This window comes from Plasmodium reichenowi, chromosome 4 (genome assembly GCF_001601855.1).
Source record: "Plasmodium reichenowi strain SY57 chromosome 4, whole genome shotgun sequence".
Taxonomy (NCBI): Eukaryota; Apicomplexa; class Aconoidasida; order Haemosporida; family Plasmodiidae; genus Plasmodium; species Plasmodium reichenowi.
The window spans coordinates 380457-403580 of record NC_033649.1 but is presented as its reverse complement, the minus strand read 5'-3'; the positions used below and the strand labels follow the sequence as shown (position 1 = coordinate 403580).

Genomic DNA, 23124 nt, shown 5'->3' with positions numbered 1-23124 from the left:
TTTTAGTTTCTCCAAGTTTCCTCCACATATTCCATTCATGGCACCCTTCCCTCCATGCAATAAAGAAACCATGGCTCAGTGGGCTAACTTTATGTATAACACATGTGGAGTGCCTTTTTTATTTAATCAAAGATTTCAGAACCTTCCAGATTTTTATTCAAATTATAATTATTATCAAAATTCTTTGGAAAATATACAACAATCTGAATATAATAATTAATTATTATTATACAATGTTAATCATTATAATTATTTTCATCGAAAAATAAATAAATAAAATAAAATAAATAATTTAGAACCTTAACAAATTGTCCATTATTTATTGTTCCTATATTATTATTATTCCATTCAAATATATATATATAGAAATATATAAATAAATATATATATATATATAGAAATATATAAATAAATATATATATATATATATATAAATATATAAATAAATATATATATATATATATATAAATATATATATATATATATATAAATATATAAATAAATATATATATATATATATATAAATATATAAATAAATATATATATATATATAAATATATAAATAAATAAATATATATATATATATATATATATATATATATATATATAAATTCTATATAATGTATACTGAAATTATATATTTACATGTTAAATGAAAAAAAAAAAAAAAAAAAAAAAAAAAAATATATATATATATATATATATTGATTTCATTTATAACCAAATAATATATATTTATTTATATGTCTAATTAATTATATATTATATATTTATATATATATATATTTTATATATTATTTTTTCTTAACTCATTAAATTTACATATAATAGTAAAATACAAGAAAAGCAAAAAGAAAAAACATTTTACAACCAAAAAATTAGATTTATTTGTATTTAAATTAAAAAGACATCCAAAATTATATATTTTAAATAAAATATGTATGTATATATATATATATATATAATTTAATTCTTTGTAATGTTCCTTTAAATGTCTCAACAGTTTCTACATGAACAATTCTGTACTTTTAATTTGATTAAATATTAATAATTTAAAAGGAATGTATATTTTAGTGTAACCTTTATTTTGTTATTATTACTTATGAATAATATTTTGGTTATTAAAATATTTATAAAGAAAAAAAAAAATAAAAAAAATAAAATAAAATAATAATAATAATAATAATAATAATAATAAGGTTTGTATATCCATATAATTATATTCTTTCTTATAATAACAGAATAATAATGTAATTAATTTTGTCACATTTGGTTAATTTATTATATTAGGACATACTTTTTTTTATTTCTTCCTTTTAAAAATATACATATTTATAATATATACATATGAGGACATATAAATATTTATTGAATATTATATTATGTTTTCCCTTTTTCATATGAAAAAATTTATATGTACTTAAAATATAATTATATATACATATATATATATATATATATAACATTTAAAATTAAGGATTTTATGTAAAAAAAAAAAAAAAAAAAAATTATTTTATTTTTTTTAATATAATATTTTATATATATCATTTTACACAAAAAAAGAAAAATTTGGAATGTTTTTTATTTTTATTTAATGATTGTATAGAAGTAGTGCTGTTTGATTGTGAACTATGTAATTGTTGTTTTGAATTTATTTTATATTTTTTTCTCTTGCATATATTTTTAAAATAGGAAAAAATATTTTTTTTGTTTTTGTTTAATGTTGTTGTATTTTGAACTAAAGTATTATCTTTAGAAGTATTTTCTGAGTTGGTATCCTGTGAATTATAGGATTGATGTTTTAGATTTAAAAACCTGTCTGTAAATGTTTTATTTTTATAACTTTTCGTTTCTTTGTGTAATGAATTATTATTTTTTTCCATAGTAGTATCTTGTTTATTAGGATGAAAATTGTTTTTTGAAAATAATTTCAATATATGTTTTTTTTTTTCAGTTTCATTATCTTCATTAGAATGATTCACTATGGTGTTCATTAAAACACCTTCAATACTTATAGCTTTTTCAAATATATCTGTATTTTTTTTTTTTTTTGGAGCATTTTTATAAGGTAAAGCTTGAGGATTATGATTTTTCATAAGCAAAACATTACTTAATTGATTTTTATAATTTTCACTTATTTTCTTACTTAAAAGAGAATTATCCATTTTTTTAATAGATCCTCCATTTTTATTTTTTAAATTCAATTCTTTTGAGTTCTCTGTATTTTTTTTATCATAAGATATTAATGTATCTGTGTAGCTATTCCCCTTAGAAAATAAGACATTATTTAATTTTTCAGCTATAGTTATATTTTTAAGGCTTAGTTGTCTCTTTTCCATATTTATTTTACTTACACATTTTGATTTGTTTTGTTCTTCTAGTAAATTGAACTCTACTGTTTTTGTGGGACCCTTATCATTTTTGTTGGAGTTTAACAACTGAGATATTCCTATAAATGGAAATAATTAAAAAAATAAAATAAAATAAAATTATTTTATCCTATATTATATATATATATATATATATATATATATATATAAACATTCATGTTAATATGTAATCATTCAGTTAATTGTTCATTTGTTATTTTTTCGTTTCTTTTCTTTTTCTGTTTTTACTTATTTGTCTTTCCTTTATGGATATGTGAACTCTTGGTTTCTCTTTGTTTATTTCGTCATCATCCATTTTTAAAGGTTCATTTAATAAAAAAATATAACAATAAAGGACAAGGGAAAAAAAAAAAGTATATATATTATCAATATATATATATATATTTTTTTTTTATGGTTCTTTTTTCCCTTTTTTTTTTTTTTTTCTTTTAGACAATTTTATCAAAAAAAAATTTGATTCTTTATATATTCAACTAATTAAAGGGAATTATAACAATAATATATATATATATATATATATATATATATATTTATTTATTTACATATATACAAATGAGATCATTTCTTTATTTCTTTTTTTCTTTTTTTTTTATCTATCATGTTTTTCAAAAATAAAAAACTATACACCTATTTCTCATTACAAATAAAAACTAATTGTTTATTAAATGATACATTATAAGAATAAAAAAAAAAAAAAAAAGAAAAAAAGAACCAACGGAAGAAATAAATTTTAAATAACAACAAAAAAAAAAAAAGAAGGGGTGAAGGGGAAAATAAAAAAAAAGATGAACCTTTACACATGCAACAAAAAATATACACCAAAAGTGTTTCAAAACGATTATATATATCTGTGTGAACTTTTTAGTTTTTAATTTAAAAAAATGGAACGTACAATTAAAAAATATTATATATATATATATATATATATAATAAAAAGGGGAATATATTCGCAACTTTTCTTAAGGGGGTATGTATATATAGATGCATACTTATTTATACCTACATACATACCTACATCTATATCTATATATATCTATATTTATCTATCTATATATATATTTTTTATATTTCTAGAAACAAAAAAAAAAAAAAAAAAGTTTATATTCGAATTATTTTTCTATTTAATTATTTAAAGTATTGTTGAATTTGATACAAACTTATAAAAGAACAAATAAATTCTCTAACATTTTTTTCCCTTTTTTTTTTTTTTTTTTTTTATTTAAAAATTAGTTGTATATATAAACGAAAAAGTCTTTTTTCATTTTATAGATCAACACATTTTATGCTTTTTATGACATTAAGTATATTACAATTAAAATTGTTTTATTTATGTGTATATTTTATTCTTTTAAAATATCTAATTTTAATTTTATCCCTCTTTTTAAGTTTATAAAAATAAATGTATTCTAGTTAATAAAGTGCAGATAAAACGATGCCCTTATCTTAATAATCGTTAAAGAACAAAAAAGAAATAAAACTGAAAAAAAATAAAATAAAAAATAAGCATATATATATATATATATATATATATATATATATATAATATATATATATTTTTTCTGTTGGTAACTTTTTATTTAAACACGGAAAAAAAAAAAAAAAAATCTTCCATATGAACTTTTATTACATTACTTATTATTCTCTCTCTTAATACCATAATATATAAATATTATATATATAAAGTTTTTACCAACCTTATAATTTTTTTTTTTTCAAGCATAAAAAAAAAATATTATATTATATATATATATATATATATATGAAAACATATATGTAAAAATAATAAAAAAATTATATAATATAAAATATAATATATTTTATTTTATTATTTTTTTTTTTTGAAAATGCATATATACGTAAGTTTTAAAAGAATAAAGAATTAAATTGGAAAATATAACATTGATGAATTATATTTATATTTATTTGATAACATAAAAATGAAAAAATCCAATGAGAAGAAAAATGAAGCAGATCCATTATTGAAGAAGTTTTTTTGTGAAAAATTAACAAAAGTTAGTAAAAAATTTAATATATATATAATATATATATTATTTAATTAGTTTGTTATATTTCACTATAATGTATTATAATTTTTTATTTTTATATATGAAATTGTAAATGTATATGTATGTATAATCATTTATATATATATATTTATTTATTTATTTGACAGAATGAAATGGACGATGTTTTTTTTTATTATAAACAAATAATGGGTATAATAATAAATTATAAAAATAAATATGTACAAAAATATAATTCCATAAAATAATGAATTTATTTCATATATATATTATATATATATATATATATTTTTTTTTATTAATTTAAAATTTAGGTATTTTAGCTGGTATCATATCAGCACTATTACGTATTAAAGGGATCTGGGGGTTTCTCTTTTTTTTCCTTTTCCAATTTGTAACATCCTTTGTCTTATATAATAAAAAAATTCATGAAAATTATTTTCTTGACAATTATAATATTGCAAAAAGTAATATATTTACAGCTTTTTCGGCATTTTTGGTAATTTAAAAAAAAAAAAAAAAAAAAACCTGTCTATATATATATATATATATATTTTATATTTTTTTTTAAATGTTACATTTTTAAGAAGAGTTTTTTAACTTATTGTATAATTTGTTATGCCTATCAAAGTCTATAAGAAAAAGAATATTATTTCTTATACATATATTATATATATATATATTTTTTTTTTTTTTTTTTTATTGAAGTTATCATGGATTGCATCTAATACCATGTTAATTTAAACGAATAGAAACAAGAACAGCAGGAAATATTTAAGATTGTATATACAAAAGAAAATGACATCGTTATAAATATAATATATATATATATATATATATATATTGATATATATGTATATCTAATTCATTCATTTTATTTTATTTTTTTTTGAAATAAAAAAAAACCATACAAAAACTTGTTTTAATTTTTAAATATCAATATTTTTTTGATCCTGTTATAAAAAAATAATAATAAATCAACATTATTATATTAGTCTAAATTATACTTTATGAAATTAAATATATATATATATATATATAACTGTTATTATGTTAATCTTTTGCCGTAATTATATAAAATTAAACATATGATGATAAATTTGTTTTATATATATATTTTTTTTTTCCGTGTATATGTGTCCATTTTCTTTCTATACTTTTAATATTGAAAAGCACAAAGAAAAAAAAATTAATGTGTAACGTTTCAATAAATATTTTCAAGTTTATTTATTGTTGCTTTATTCTAAATATATAATATTTGCTTCACTAGAACAAGAATATTTAAAAAAAATATAATATGTCTTTGTCCAATGTTAAAGAAAAATATCATATAATATTATATACATGTATACATAATATAAATTTTAGATACATTACTTAACAAATAAGAATAACATTTTTTAATAAATTAATAATACCAAACAAAAAAATAGCTTCAATCCCTTTCTCTTTATAAAAATAGAAAAAGTATTATGTTACTAATATTTTTAATATTAAATGAAAAAGTAAATATGTTTTAATATATATTCTCTTATTATTATTTTTTTTCCATCTATTTTTTCTTTTCATCGGCTCAGGGTTCAAAGGAACATGGAAACTGAAAAAAATAAAAATGAATATATATTCATATTTAATGTATAATTTAAATATTAAAAAAAAGTTTCATTTTTTTTTTTTTTTTTTTTTAATGCGTTATATAAAATTTACACAAACTAAATATATGTATTATATACATGCTTAACAATATAATATTTAAAATTTACAATAAGTTTTTTATATTAAATTTGTATAAACAGGAATATGTGTATTACACATATAAAAATATATATTATATATATATATAATATATATATATATATATATTATCGAGTATACTTATTTAATTTTATAATTTCTCATATAATTATTAAAATTACTTCTTTTTTTTTCTTTTTATAATTTTTTTAAAAATCTTATTGTAAATATTATCATGTTTTTCATTTCTGAATATAATTATTCTTTTAATTTTCAAAACTTATATCTTTTACCTTTAACTTATTTTTTACAATTTATTAATTTATATTTTTGTATTTTTATATATCTCTAATAATAATATACAAAATATATGAATGTACATTTACAAAATATAATATGTAATTAAATATTCTTTATTGTATATATATATATATTATATATATTTTTTTTCTTTTAATATATTAAATAAAAACACAAGTGAATTTTTAATATTTTTAAATAGTTTTATTCTGTTCTTAAAAGTTGTCCATAATTTTATTAATTATACACATTTCGTAGATTATTACATGTTCCTTTCAAATTACCAAGGAAAACAATAATATATATATATATATATATATATATATATATATATTGTATTTATGTATTTTTTAATATCTTATTTTGATTAAAATTTTTTTTTTTTTTTTTCATTGTACATTGCACTATTATATATATTCTTCTTGTGAGATCATGAACTTATATTTATGTTAACAAAATTAACAATATAATTTTTTTTTTTTTTTTTTCATTAAATTCTTTATTTTTATACAATATACTAAATGAGTAAATTTTTTCTGTCTAAACAGAGGGTAATTTAAAAGAAATATATATTATGTTTCCCTTGATACAATTTAATAAAAAGGGAATATTAAGAATGTTATTATTTATTGTTACAAATTCATATAAATACATATATATATGTATATATATTTGTTTTCTTTAAGAGAGCTGAGATTGAATCAATATTTAAAGAATACGATACTAATAAAGATGGAGTTAGTGGTGAAAAATTATTATATTTGTTAAGATCTCTTGGTGTATATCTTAACAAAACTGAATCGGAAGTCATATTGGAAGGTATAATGTGAAATTTAATCAATCTTAAAATAATTACAATTTGTTTATATGTTATTTTATTATTATGTATATATATATATATATATATATATATATTTATATTTATATTTATATCTATTTTTTAATTGTTAATTATCATATATTATTTATAATTATTATACATATCAAATTCAAAAAAATACAGATTATAAGAAAAATGGCAATTTAAATTTGAGTGAATTTTTTGAACTTATGAAACAATATTATTTTGATGAAAATATTGAAAACTTACTATACCTGTCTCTGCAATCTTATGCTCAGGAAAAATCTAAAACCATAAATCTTAATGAATTCAAAAATGTATTATTGACATTGGGTGTGTGATACAAGTTCAATTATATAAATGAAAAACCTTAATTTACATTTTTGTGTAAAATTATTATTTTATATTTTCAAAAAAAAACAAATTATAACTTATACATATCTGTTACTATTTATTACAGGTAGTGGAATTAAATTAACAGAAGAAGAAGTAGATGCATTTTTAAACGTAGAATTCAATGGATACAAAAATAAAGAAATATCATTTGATGACTTCATTTATAAGTAAATGGAAATCTTTAATTATTATAAATATAATACTTTCCAATTCCACGTTATATAAAAGAAAAATATATATATATATATATATATATATTTTTTTTTTTTTAGAATTTTAAAAGAATGATGGAATTATTAAAAATTTCTTCTCATGTTCATTTTAAATTGGAACATATTCATTTTCTGTATTCTCTTTTTTTAATGGTTCAATAAGCTTATATGTTTATATTATATATTGAATGATAAGCAATTAAGAACAAAGTTGTTTTTTTTACATATTACATTATTCTATAATTATATATATAAAATATATATATATATATATATATATATATATATATATATAATGGATAGATGGAAAATATAGAATTGTATGATTCTAATAATATTTTTATATTTTTTACAAATGAATATATGATTAAATTTTTTTTTTTTTTTTAAATTTCTAAATAAATAAAACTTTTAAGATGTTTGACATGTATATATTAAAACTTAAATTATTTTATATTATTAAAATAACATGATTTTTATAGACACTTTAAATATATAAAGACAAATATATATATTATTAATATTATGATAATTTAAATATAGAATTATATGCCTTTAATATATTTTTCTTTATATCATAATATTAATCATTTCAACAAATGTAAATGTAAAATATTCTTTAATTTGTATATATATATATATATATATATATTTATTTATTTATAATAAAAATTATGAAAAAGATATAGAACAATAATAAATTAATGCTTAACAATATTAAACCATATAAATGGTTTTTCAAATGTATATTTTATTTCTCTCAAAAAAAAATTTTTTAAATAAATGCATTTAAATATATAAATTTTAAAAGGCAATTATAATTTTTTTATATTCACCATTCTTAATTTTAATTTTTTTTTTTTTTTTTTTATCATGATGTAATGAATATAACACATTTTTTGTTATTCATTCTATAAAACACACAACAAATATTTTTGTATCCCTTAAAAGTTTTTCAAATGTTTCGCTTTTTTTTTTTTTTTAAATAAGCAAAATTATAATATTAGATATATTCTTTTATGTTAAGACATAAATATTATAATAAAATTTCAACATTTTACAATATAGTAAGAATGTGTGGTTATCATAATTATGATATATAAGCATCAACTATATATAACAGTGTTGCACATATTATGGTTTCTATATTTATAAATATATACATATATAATTTTCTTTTTTTATTTTATTAATAAAAAATTAAAAAAAGATAGTTCAACATATATTTTATATGTAAAAAGTTTATAGTGTTTCCATTTCAAGTGAATAAGTTGAATACTATTAAAAAATAAATAAATTTTTTTTATTTTTTTTAAATCTCATATATATATTTTTTATATTCTTTTAATTTGACATTCCTTATAAAGGATTGAAATTTAACAGGTAACAATTTTGTGTGTCTTGAAATATATAAAATTTATTTTTTTGAATGACAACATATTTATCATTATAGTTTAAGATAATAATCATTGTATGACATTATATTTCATTTTTCTTATAAATATATAGAGGTTATAACAAATTTTGAAATAATTTTTATTCATTTAACAATAAAATATTCTAAAATTTTTTTATTAATTGTTCTATAGTTCTTTAATACAGAAAACATTATATATTATATTATATATATATATTATATATATAATATAGAACAAATCATATTTATGATATAATTGTATAGTTACTTTTAAAACAAAAATTTGAAATATTATATTATTAAATGGAATCTTGTAAATATATGCTTTTTATATTTTACATATATTTATTTTGTTATATATCTTATAAAATCACACCAATGCTATACTTATATATTGTTATAATTATCATGAAGGAAATCATATATAATATGTTTCCAAAATAGTCAACAGATAAACATTTTACACAGTTTATTTTAATATTGATCACTATAAGGTTGCACAATTTTTTATAAAATGAATTTAAAATAGAACTTTATTTTAAATTATAACATTAGTTCTTCTGATTATTATAATTTAGGGTGTGTTATTTGAAAAAAAAAAAAAAACATTATATTCTGTATTATATTGCTCAACCCATTTTTAAATTATTTAAATATATCCCAAAATTGTTTCGCAAAAACAATTAGATAAAAAAAAAAAAAATACATATAATAATACATATATTTATGAGAAAAAAGTACCAATTATTAATTTTTATAATTTATAAATATTTTTCGTTATATAGATTATATACATATGAACTATTGTTTTATTGATATTCAACATTTCATTTATTCAAGTATTGTGAAATTATACATTAGTCGTTTTCTATTTTATCCTAAATTACATTTTACCATTCTAAAAATATTTCAAAATGTTCTAAAACTTTAACATTTTTTATTATATCCTTATTTTTTTCTTTAATCATTTACGTGAACAATATAAAAAATATTCACTTATAGTTAAACGGCTTAATTAATTTACATTAAGTTATATTTTATTATAGACATGGCAAATATTTCATAAAATATATAAATATTTCACATTTCTATCATAGAATCATATGAATACAATAATGTAAATATAGATTTATATTATATATTAAATATTAGTCTATATTATATATTTACTAAAAAAATAAATGTTCTATATTACATTGATGACTATACCTGAATCAACACATTTGAAATATAAAATCAATTATAATATTTTTAATATAAAAAATGATTATTGACATAAATTAATATATGCTATATAATAAGGCTAAAGGTGAAACACAATTTTATATTCTTGTAAAATTTTTAAAAATAATAATAGCACAATATACTATGTGATCACAAATAATATATAATAAATTTCTGTGAAAATGTGAATTCCTTATTGATTTATTCATTAAGAATTTAATAATACATGTATATTAATTTGGATAAAAATTAATTATGATGAATATTTATATTAAATTTTATTTTATTATATATTTATTTATAAGTTGTGTATAAAGTTTTGTATCAAAAAAAAAAAATAATAATATATATATATTATATTATCTATAAAAAATGTTAATTTTATATTTCTTATAAAATATATTTTTATTTTAATTTTACTCTTAATAATTATATAAATTTTCACTAATTATTTAATAATTATTTAATTTAATAATATTGTTATAAAAAATAAAAAAAATATATATTTATATTTTTAATTTAATAATAAATTAAATTAATATTATTAAATAATAAAATATATTTAATTATTTATTTTAAATAAAATAATTTAATAATATAATATATAAAAATAAATATTAATATATAATAAAATTAATTATAATTTCATTTTAATACTAAAATATTTATTAAAATTTAAAATACTTAAATTATTTTAATTAATAATATATAATATTAAATAATTTCTTATTAATTATTTAATTAAATTAATTAATTAAAATTAATTTATAAATTATAATATTAAATAAAATTAATAATAATTAATTAAAATTAATTTATAAATTACAATATTAAATAAAATTAATAATAATTAATTAAAATTAATTTATAAATTACAATATTAAATAAAATTAATAATAATTAATTAAAATTAATTTATAAATTACAATATTAAATTAATTAATTAATTAAATTTAATTAAATTAATTAATATACAATCTATAATATTTTTAATAAATAAAATTAATTAATTATAATAATTTATTATAATATTAAATAAAATAATTAAATGATTAAAATAATTTAAATAATAATATCTATAATATAATTAAAAAATATTTATTTTATAAATTAAATAAAATAATTAATATATTATATATAATTTTTTAATATTTAAATAAAATTAATTTATTTGTGTAATAATTAATAAAATATATTATAATTTATTTAATAATATTAAATTATAATTAAATGTTTAATATATTTTTAATTAATTATTAAATATATTATATATTTATATAACAAATAATTAATAAATTACATTATTATTATAAACTATTATATAAATTAATTTAATTAATATTATATATTTATTAATTTATATGTCTTATTTAATTTTTAATAATTAATTAATTATATTTTTTTATACACATATATAAAATTAAATAAATATTTTTCTTATTATTTAATTTAATTATTTAAAATTTATATAAATAGTATATAAATTATATTAAATAAATTAATTATATATTATTTTCAAATAAATTAATAAATAATAAAATTAACGAATTAATTATACTTATAATATTATAATTTAAATATATAATTTATTGATATTTATTTATTATTTTAATTTAATTATTATATTAATATAATATATTTATTTAATTAATTTACTTATTATTAATTATTTATATTAATTAATATTTATTATTTTAAATAATATAATAATTATATTATAAATTAAATATAATTAATTATTTATTTTATTTAATATTTATTTAAATAATTTATTATATTATTTAAATTAATTATATTTAATATATAAAAATATATATTTTATTTATTTAAATTTATTATATAATTATAAATATATTATTAAAAAATTATTTAATATATATTAATAATATTATATTTTTTAATTTTATTTATTTTATTACATAATATTTAAATTATATTGATTTAATTTATATATTTCTATTATATTATATTATTTTAATTAATTTATATATTAATATATTATGTTATATTATTTAATTTGTTTATATATTTTTATATTATTTAATTTTAATGCATATATATATATAATATTATTTAATTTATTTATATTTTTTATATTTTATTTTAATTAATTAACATTTATAATTTATTTTATATGATATTTTATATTATTTTATTTAAGTTATATATTTAATATATTATATTAATTTATATATATATTTTATATTATATTATATTTTAATTAATTAATATATTTAATATATTATATTAATTTATTTTATTTAAATATATTATTAATATAAATTTTAATTTAATTTATATATTTTATAAATAACATTTTATTTAAATATATTATATTATTAATATAAATATTATTTCAATTTAATTTATATATTTTATAAATATTATTTTAATTTAATTTATATATTATATAATTATTATTTTATTTTAATTAATTTATATATTATATAATTATTATTTTATTTTAATTAATTTATATATTATATAATTATTATTTTATTTTAATTAATTTATATATTATATAATTATTATTTTATTTTAATTTAATTAATTTATTTAATTAATATAATTATTATTTTATTTTAATTAATTTTATTTAATTTATATATTATGTTATTTAATTTTTTTTAAATAAATAGTATTTATATAATTATAATATTATTTTAATTTATTTAAATAATATGGATATTTTAATAAATTAATTTAATGTCTTATTTTTAATTATATATAATTATATATTTATTTATTTTATATAATTATCATTAATAACAGAAAATTGTAAATTATTCTTATCACACAATTTACTAATATTATTTATTTATTGAGAAAAATAATAATAATATAACTTATATTTAATTATTAACCCAAAGAATATTTCATATATATATATAATATAATTTTGCAATTAATCAAAATATTATATTATTACTAACATATATATTATATGTTTATATAAAGTGTATAATATAATATAAACTAATACAAAATAATATAATAATATACATTATATTACTTTGTCCTTAAAACATCTCTTTATATTATACATATGTTTTACTGTATATAGAAATTCATAATTATGAAATATGTATTTCTTATATATATTATATATAATAGAAGATAAATTTTTATTAATGTCTTATATTTATAGAACAAAAAAGACATTTAATAATAAAATTTCACGTAGAAAATGGAACTGTTTTATATGTTTATACAGATTTATGTATCTAGAAGCTATTAAAGAAGTATCATTCAAATCAAAAAAACAAAGATCATATAATTTTTAAAGAATGGAACGATGTAATATATATTTACATTATTACTGTTAATGTTAATGATAATTTAAGAACAAATCTTCTTAAAATGAAAATATGTAAATATTATTATAATTTTAAAAAGTGTAAAAAAAAATCATACATCTATCTCTTTGCTTTTTTAAACTCGTTAAAATATTTTCTTAAAATGTTTATAGAAAATTGTGTAATATATATATATATATATATACATATACATATACATTTTAATATTAATATCTATTACGTTTCAAACATATATCGTATGGTAACGTATAAAATATTGATTTTTATAAAAATTATGTTAATACCAAAAAATTAACTAGAATATAGAGTATCAGAAAAAAGAAAAAAGAAATATTATTTGAAAATTAATGATTTTGATTATTAATAAGATTTTATTTACAAACTTTATACACATTATTTATATGTGTAATTATATAAGACATTAAAATAAACATGTTATATTTTAACTCATTTGTTATAAATATATTTAAAAAATGAAACTTAATAATTTATATTTTTATGGAATATAATATGGAATAAAAATTAGATATAATATTAATACTTCTATCTTAAATAATATGTAATTATTAAAATGTTTCATTGTTGTTTAGGTTAAATAAAACATATATATATATTTTTTTTTTAAATTAACACTTATATTGCATTTTTATATTTTAAATAACAAGTAAAATATAGTATAGGATACCTTTCTTAAATTTAAAAATTTTTTTTTAAATGTTCCAACTTGGTTATATTTGGAATTTTCAAAATATTTCTTTTACATAATGTATAAATTTAACTGAAGAAACCGAATTTATACAACTGTGTAATTTTGTTTATACAAAGGTATATTTAATTAATATATATTATTTATTAAAGTTTATATGAATCTACATACACATGTGTTTTTATTTTTTTTTATTTTTTTTGTAAAATGGTTATAATATAAATATTATTATAATACCATAAAAATTGTTTCAAAATATATTTAGACTTTTGAATGATTACTACATTATAATGTACATAAATATAATTAAAAAATGTGTCTACACATTATAATAAATATAAACAAAATATAATGTAAATGATTTTTCTTCTTTTTGTATTTCCATATAATTATATATATTATATATATATATAATAGTTTATTATTTTTGTTTATTAACAATATATTATAATTTTTGTTATTTTAATTTTTTGAACTAAATGTGAATAGTTTTATTATTTTAAGCGTGTTGAATAAATTTCTTTTTTAATTAATATACAAGATGACAATAAAACTAAATACTTATTAACCATATTGGTATATTCCACATATTATATATGCAATTCATATTTATACAATGTTTGTATTTTTTTATTTCTTAATATGCCTTAAGTTTTTTAGTAACAATATTCTATTATATTGCATTGTTGTGTCTGCTTAAAACGTAATAACATACATTAATAAGTGAAAAAATACTAATAACAAAATAAATTTACACATTAAGGTGTAAAAAAACAAGGATTCAACAATGAAATATGATTATTTTACGGAAAGTTATAAATCTCTTTAAAAATATGTGTACATTTAAAGAAATTACTTTTAAAAAGTCTTATTCCTAATCTTACTACAAACGTAAAACCTAATTTATTAAGTCTTTACTGTAGAAAAAATTGTATACCCTTTGTAAAATATGTATTTTTTTTGTTTAAATACGTGTTTTCCTTCCCATTTGTAAGTATAGTATAGTTTTAACCATAATATTATATACAGTCATATACTGTTTAGGTAATTTCTTTGGTAAAGGTTTGTATAAAATTCATTTATACAATAAATAAGAATGAAAACTATATTACAATTAATGAATGAGTTATAACGTTAAATGAAAGCACTATAGATTAAGAATTTATCTATATTATATACATTTTTGTTTTACATTATATATGTATATATAAATATACATATTTATTTATTTATATAACTAAAATAAAAAAATATATAATATTTTTTGTTCCTTTTTTTTAAAAAATTTTGTATACAAATTTTTTTTTTTTATTTAAATTTATATTTTTGTTTCTTATATATGTATAATATAAAAAATTTTAATATTATTATCTTTCTTTTTCTTCTTTATTTCTTAATATAAATAAAATATTTTATATATATGTGCTTTTTTTTTTTTTTTGAAAAAATATATGTAAATATGTATTATATAATTATTCATTAAAAAAAAGGTATATATATATATATATAAATATATTTTTATTTTATTTTATTTTATTTTATTTTATTTTTTTATTAACACATATATTTATTCTCATATTTTCTTTTAGGTATTTAATATTATTATTTCTCATTAATATTTATTCATTCCGTATTTTTTTCATTATTAAATATCTTAAAAAAATATAATAATTTTTTTAATTGTAACCATATTATCATATATAAATCAATAATGTTGTTGAAAATTATTAAAAATAAAATATGAAGGAAGAAAACAAAATAATATTTTAAATAAAATTTTTGTTATGTAGAAATAGAAAAAAAAAAAAAAATGACAATAATATGAAATATATTTCTATTTTAATTGTTTTTTTTGAATTATATTTTATATTGAACTTCAATGTAACATCATGTTTTCAATTAAAAAGGAATACACCCTTTTATGTTTATAATAGAAATATTATATCATGTATAAAAAAAAATGAGAGAAACAAAAAGGTACTAAAATTAGAAAAATCCGTTAAAGATGGAAAATGTGTAAAAAATTTAAATATTAATAAAAATGATATATATAAAGATATAGAAAGTTATTTAAAGAACGATGCTTCCATTTCTTCCAATAAAAATAAAAATAATGACATAAATAATTTAAATGATATTAGATTTACGAATTTTGTTTCAATTTCAAATGACTGGAATAATATTGTTATTGGAGATGGGAATAATAAAGATATTAGGAAATTAACAGACTTTTTATTTAACGAATATAAAAGAGCATATGCTTATATTGATGAAAAAGCAAGAAACATAAACAATATTGTAAATTCGGAAAAAATAAAATCATTGCTTGATAAATTTGGTTCAATACTTATTGATGACATGAATATTGATGAATTTTATAAACATATAGAAATGTGTTTTCTCTTATTAAACAATTGTAAAGATAATTACATATCATTTAGTTTAGTTAAAAATGAAATAATAAATATAGTAAATCAAATTATAAAACATTCTCAAAAGTTTTTACGGGATGAACAGATTTGTAAGAAGATGAAAAATGATTTTATGAATATACATAATTTGATAAAAGAAATTAAAAAAAATGATATTATAAAAATTAATATAAAAAAATTTTTGTCTGTAATAAATAGTAATATTGTATTAAATAATAATAACATATTTTATTTTTTAACAGAAATATTTTCATCGTTGAATTTTTTAATGAAAGATAACCCACAATTAATTTATGAATACGATTATGTAATAAACCCTCATTTTTTTTTTCTATGTATTTTTTCATTATATTCCTATAATTTAAGCAAAACACGTTTTTATTATTTTTTGTTGTTAATTCATAATCAATTTGATTTAAAAGAAAATGTTGCAAAATATGATGATAATATGAATTATAACAGATATAAAAACTCTATTATTAATATTATTTTTGAAAGGGAAAAAAAGGAATATGAATCCATTAAAGAAATAATTGTACAAAGTGATCACAGTAGGAACACGCAAAATACAAATGAAACGTTAGATGATAAAAATATAAATATAGAACAAAAGGAGAACAAAACAAATGAAAATTCTGTTTCGTTTATAGATAATAATAATAAAGAAGAAGCGGCGAAAAAAATATGGGATGGTATATTATTTAAAGAATTATATGATAACATATTAATAAAGATTTTATTTTTTTATATTTTCTTTTATTTTGGTGATCATTATTTTTGTATAATACTTTTGTTAAATTTTAAATACATTATAGAAGAAGAAAATAAACATGATGATAATATAAAGAAAACTATTAATTATTGTTTCTTTTTATTATTAGACAACTTATATCACATAAGAGATTATTCTAAAATAATTTTACTCTTAAGTTTATATAAAAATAAGTTTAACACATTTAATGACAAACATTTAAATGATGTACAAAAAATTTTTAATTCTGTTATAAATAATATTAATGATGAAGAATGTTCAGTGGATATGTCTAAATTGCTTTTGGAAATTAAAGAATGTATTAAAAATGTAGATAATGAAAGAAAATGTGATCGTCAAGAAAATGTGATGGATTCACCTGAAAATAAAAAAATGGATGATTATTGTTATTTAATAAATAAGAATGAGATGATTTCTAAAGAGGAAATTAAAAGTGAAAATGTAAAAGCATATAATTCAGTTGTTAAAGAAGATATGGAAGGTTGTGTAAAGAACTTAAAAAACGGTGATAATAATTTGATAAAAGAGTCACAACATATGAATGAGAATTTTAATAGTTATTTATTTCATTTATTAAAAAATAAGAAATATGACAAAATAGAACAATTAGAAAAAAGAGATAATTTATATGTAAATAACAAAACATATAGTTTATTTATTCAATCTTTTTTAGGTAATCATAAATATGATAAAGTGCATAAAGTTTATAAAAAGATGAAACAAAAAAAAAATATACCTATAAAATATTTAAATGCAAAACATTTAATACATAGCTTTAAAAACTGTGATATTGACAAAGGTGATGTATTAAATGAATTACAATTAATTAATAAAATATATTTAAATTTATATTTTTCAAAAGATTCCTATTTTGTGTTAACAAAAACGTTGTTATATAAACATATGTGTGATTACTTGAAAAAAAAATGTGAAATGAAAATAATTATTGATATATTTAATATTAATGAACTTTTAAAATATTTCATAAAATTTAAAAGTTTTATAAACATAAAAAAGTTGTATTTCATTTTGTTAAGATATTCTTATATAAAGACGTATAAAACTTATTTAATATTGATAAGATTTTTTAATAATTTGAATTATGAAAATAATAGCGAAAATATTGAAAGTGATGTTATTATAGATAATAAAAACAAAGAAAATTCAAATGAAGAAAATGTGCAAAATGATAATAATATAAAAATAGGAAATTGTATAAAATGTGCTTTAGAAAAGAATAATGAAATTTATAATGATATAATAAATTTAAGGAAAAAAAAATTATATGAATACATTTATCCGATTGAATATTCGAAAATGGATGTAGATTTTTATAACAAAATATATGATCTTTCAAAGAAGGATAAATATGATATGAGTTTAATTATTTTAAGTAATTTCATTACTGAATATATATTATCAGATTATTCCTCAGAAGATATAGTTGAAAATGAATATGAGAACATAGAAAATATATTAAATATATTTTTCGAATCTATAAATTTGTTTTTTTATAAACAAGATTATAAAATAACCTTAAATATTTATTTCTTTTTACTTTTATTTTTAAATAATTATGTAACAAGATATATAAGGAATGATATGAAATATTGGACATTTTTAAAAAAAAATATGTTAAATTTTTTTTTATCTGGTAATTATGAAGTATTAAAAAATAATAAGGATTTAATATATGAATATATACCAAATTTTATTTTGAATATCATATCTTTGTGTATAAAACATTTAAAAAATATTCACACTATGAAAGATGTTTCTACGTTTAATTGTTTAGCATATAATTCTTATGATGTGAATAAAAATATGGATACTGCAGTAAATTATAAAAATATTATGTATATATTTTTTCTTTTAAAAAATAATTTATATTTACTTGATGAGACTATGGAAATCGATATATATGATAAACAAACTATAAAAAAAAAGATTAAAAATAGTTCACATAATAAAAACAATTCAAGGAAATTAAATTGTTTATATAAAGATGTAATTGAAAAAAATTATAAAGAAGAAAATAATATGGGAGAAACCAACATTTTTAATAATTTTTCGAATAGTATAGCTAATGTATTTGTTAAATTAAAGTATACCATTGGATCTGATAAAAAACCTGAACATTCTTTAAAAGATTTTTTATTCAACAGATTAAAAATGCTTGTAAGTAATATATCAAGAGAAGGCAAAGTACAGAAACATGATTCTATAATCAATATATTGAAAGACATTTTTTTCACATATAGCAATATAATATATTTAAATTCAAATGATTTTGTTCATATTTATGAAAAATTAAGTACAATATATGATAATGTATTATCAGTTTTAAGTATCATTATTTTTAATGAGAATAAAAACTTTAGAGAAAATAATACTGAATCTTTAAAACATATTCAACAACCGTTACAAACAAATAATGAAATAAATATTCATAATTTTATTACTATGTTTGTATCAATGAATAAAAATTATTTTAAAGATTTACTGAATCAAAAGGTTGTACAGGATATTTTAAGAAAGTATGGGAGTTTTATACAAATGTGTATATATTTTGATTTAAAGAAAAAAAAGGTGGACAATATAATAAATTTATTGGAATTATCAAGAAAGGTATACAGAAAAAAAATAAAAAATAGAATATAATAATAATAATATATAAATAAATAAAGGGTTATTTTAATGTATATATATATATATATATTATATATATTTTATTATTTGTAGTGTAATATTCCTATAAGTACAGAAACATTAATAGATGTTTTCAATCTATATTTTGAAAAAAAAATGGTAAGAAAGTTATATTAAAAAAAGAAACGAAAAGTAATTATATATATTTGCATAGTTAAATATACACATCTTCTTTATTTTAATTTTTTTTTTTTTTTTTTTTCCTCATTTTAGAATAATTTGATATTCAAAGAATTTGAAATGTTTTCCTTATCAAAAGAAACAAAAAATTTTGAATTATATTACATTGTAATGAAGACTGCATTTTTTGAAGGTAAATGTTTAAAAAAAAAAAAGAGTTCTCTCTAAATATTAACATATAATTAAACGATATATTAATATATATATATATATAATATATATTTATATTAGCATTCCCATTGTGTATATGTATATAATTTTATTATTATAAATTTTTTTTTATAGAAAATGTTAGAATTGCGTTAAAAGTTTTCAGTATTGTATTAAATATTTTTAATTTAAAAATTATTCCTTTAAATTTTTTTGAATGTATTCTTTTAATTTTAAAGAAAAAGGGTAAATTTAATGTTTTATATGAGCATATTGATAAATTACATAGGCAGTTAATAAATTATGAAAAAAATAAGAATTTTCATAATATAGAAAATCTATCACTTGATATAAGAAAGCTCTTAGAGAAATATAAAAAAGAAAAGCAATTTTAAAATAAATATTTTTTAATTTTATTTTATTATTTTATTATATTTTTTTTTTCATGATTTTACACATAAATAATAATTTGTGTATTATATGTTTATAATAGCAAAATGGATTGGTATATGTAATATTAATATATATATATTATAATTTTTTATTATATAATTTTTTTTTTTTTTTTTGTTTTTCTAATTTTTAATAATAAACTAGTTAATAATTAGTCAATTAAATTTATTATATTTTTATGTATTTATATGTGTATAAAATAATAAATATAAATAAATAAATATATATATATATATATATATATATATAGCACAAAACTATAAATATAAAATATATTGAGAATGTTATATTATTTTTGAGTTGCCTATTGTACGAACTTTTTAAATACACAATTAAAAAAAAATAATAAAAGGAAAAAGAAAAAACAAAAAAGAAATGTATTATAGTAAAACATATAAATTATTGTAATATAAGAAAAGCTTAAAACATAAGATTAAAAGCAAAATAATACCAGTTACTGTATTTTTTTAATAAACATATAAATGTAATATTATATTAAATATATATATATATATATGTATATGTGGAAATGTAACTTTTATAAAATTTAAGTTCCTTTTTTTTTTTTTTTTTTTTTTTAAAAAATAAGAATAAAAAAAATACATTTATATAATATATAACATATATATTTTTTTACTTTAAATGATAAATCCTAAGAAAATAATTAAAAAAATCATATTATTTTAAAATAGTTTATAAGAATAATACTGACCATTTGTACCACATATATATATATATATATATATGTATATATTTATTTATTTGGTGACAAATTAAAAGAAATAAGACAAAAATATAAATAAATAGAAATAAAATGTACATAAAACAAATTAGATTAAAAGGTTTTCGAACGTACAAAAATGAAACAACAATTGATTTTACTAGAGGGATCAACTGTATAGGTATGAACATTTTTTTTAATAAAAAAGTAAAATTTTATATTATATTATATATATGTATATATTTATTTATATAAGTATGTGTTTATTGTATATATTTGTAAAAACATTCATTTCATTTCATTTTATTTCATATAATTTTAATTTTTTTGTTGTGTAGTTGGATTTAACGGTTCAGGGAAAAGCAATATTTTATTAGCTATTGAATTTATATTAAGTGATGTGTGCGAGTACAAGCAAATATATTTACATGAAGGTATTGGGAATGCAGTTCGCAATTGTTATGTGGAAATAATTTTTGATAATTCTGAGAAATATTTTAGTATGTTTAAAGAGAGTGAAATTAAGATAAAAAAAGTGTTAGAAAATATGAAATGTGAAATATTTGTTAATGATAAGAATATTAGTAAAAATCAATATGTGGAATTATTGGAAAGTTGTGGCTTGTGTATTAATAATTTATATAATATAATTAAACAAGGACAAATAATAAAATTAAGTAATATGAAAGATGAAGAAATATTAAACTATTTAAAAAGTATATTAGGTGCTAAAATTTTTGAAGAAAAGAAAAAAGACGCTTTGTCTATGTTAAAAGAATGTGATTCTAAAAAAGTTACTATTGAAAAAGAATTTAATGATATGAATAGTAAATTAGAAAGTTTACAAGAAGAATTTGAGAACTTTTTAGAATATAAAAAATTAGAAAAAGAAAAAGTTCATTTAGATTATTTTCTTAATGAAATAAATTATAAAAATATTTATGAAGAAACACAAATGTTAAAATCCAAATTACAAGAATTAAAAAATAAAACACAAGATGAAGACAACCATTTAAATTTAAGTAATAATAATAAATCAGAATATAATGAAAAATTAAATAAGATGAAATTAGAAATTGCTTCATGTCAAAATCATCTAAATAAAACTATATCAGAAGATATACAAAATAAAAGAAATATTGTACA

General features: G+C 14.6%; 6 protein-coding genes across 7 annotated transcripts in view, besides 1 other annotated feature; 5 read left to right on the top strand and 1 right to left on the bottom strand.

Moving 5' to 3' along the window:
- PRSY57_0412000 (RNA-binding protein, putative) overlaps positions 1 to 220 on the top strand; it is a gene marked incomplete at both ends in the record, with an annotated part of 2657 nt that extends 2437 nt beyond the window's left edge. Inside the window, one exon of the mRNA XM_020114511.1 lies at positions 7 to 220. Coding sequence (XP_019970788.1) covers positions 7 to 220 — 214 coding nt within the window. The remainder of the gene's footprint in view (positions 1 to 6) is intronic.
- A 1324-nt stretch (positions 221 to 1544) lies between these two features.
- PRSY57_0411900 (hypothetical protein) lies at positions 1545 to 2685 on the bottom strand (the record flags this gene model as incomplete). The annotated part of the gene is made up of 2 exons (XM_012905975.2): positions 1545 to 2449; positions 2619 to 2685. The coding sequence occupies 2 exons, from the start codon at positions 2683 to 2685 to the stop codon at positions 1545 to 1547; spliced, it is 972 nt and encodes a 323-aa protein (XP_012761429.2).
- A 1642-nt stretch (positions 2686 to 4327) lies between these two features.
- On the top strand, positions 4328 to 5158 carry PRSY57_0411800 (Rab5-interacting protein, putative; the record flags this gene model as incomplete). Its single annotated transcript, XM_012905974.1, has 4 exons — positions 4328 to 4402; positions 4564 to 4606; positions 4729 to 4913; positions 5123 to 5158. The coding sequence occupies 4 exons, from the start codon at positions 4328 to 4330 to the stop codon at positions 5156 to 5158; spliced, it is 339 nt and encodes a 112-aa protein (XP_012761428.1).
- Positions 5159 to 6969: 1811 nt separating this feature from the next.
- On the top strand, positions 6970 to 7973 carry PRSY57_0411700 (calmodulin-like protein; the record flags this gene model as incomplete). Of its 2 annotated transcripts, none has more annotated exons than XM_012905973.1 (5): positions 6970 to 6999; positions 7135 to 7267; positions 7452 to 7622; positions 7750 to 7852; positions 7958 to 7973. In XM_012905973.1, 5 exons carry the CDS (start codon positions 6970 to 6972, stop codon positions 7971 to 7973), a joined length of 453 nt encoding a protein of 150 aa, XP_012761427.1. The 2 variants fall into 2 exon arrangements, with proteins under 2 accessions (XP_012761427.1, XP_019970787.1); XM_020114510.1 differs by having other exon boundaries at positions 7452 to 7626; positions 7754 to 7852.
- Positions 7974 to 10864: 2891 nt separating this feature from the next.
- Positions 10865 to 13297: a sequence feature (centromere).
- A 3085-nt stretch (positions 13298 to 16382) lies between these two features.
- On the top strand, positions 16383 to 21199 carry PRSY57_0411600 (putative membrane protein; the record flags this gene model as incomplete). The annotated part of the gene is made up of 4 exons (XM_012905972.2): positions 16383 to 20393; positions 20508 to 20573; positions 20688 to 20787; positions 20940 to 21199. 4 exons carry the CDS (start codon positions 16383 to 16385, stop codon positions 21197 to 21199), a joined length of 4437 nt encoding a protein of 1478 aa, XP_012761426.2.
- An 872-nt stretch (positions 21200 to 22071) lies between these two features.
- The window catches only part of PRSY57_0411500 (chromosome associated protein, putative), a gene marked incomplete at both ends in the record, with an annotated part of 4708 nt that continues 3655 nt past the window's right edge, over positions 22072 to 23124 (top strand). Inside the window, 2 exons of the mRNA XM_020114508.1 lie at positions 22072 to 22159; positions 22317 to 23124. Coding sequence (XP_019970786.1) covers positions 22072 to 22159; positions 22317 to 23124 — 896 coding nt within the window. The remainder of the gene's footprint in view (positions 22160 to 22316) is intronic.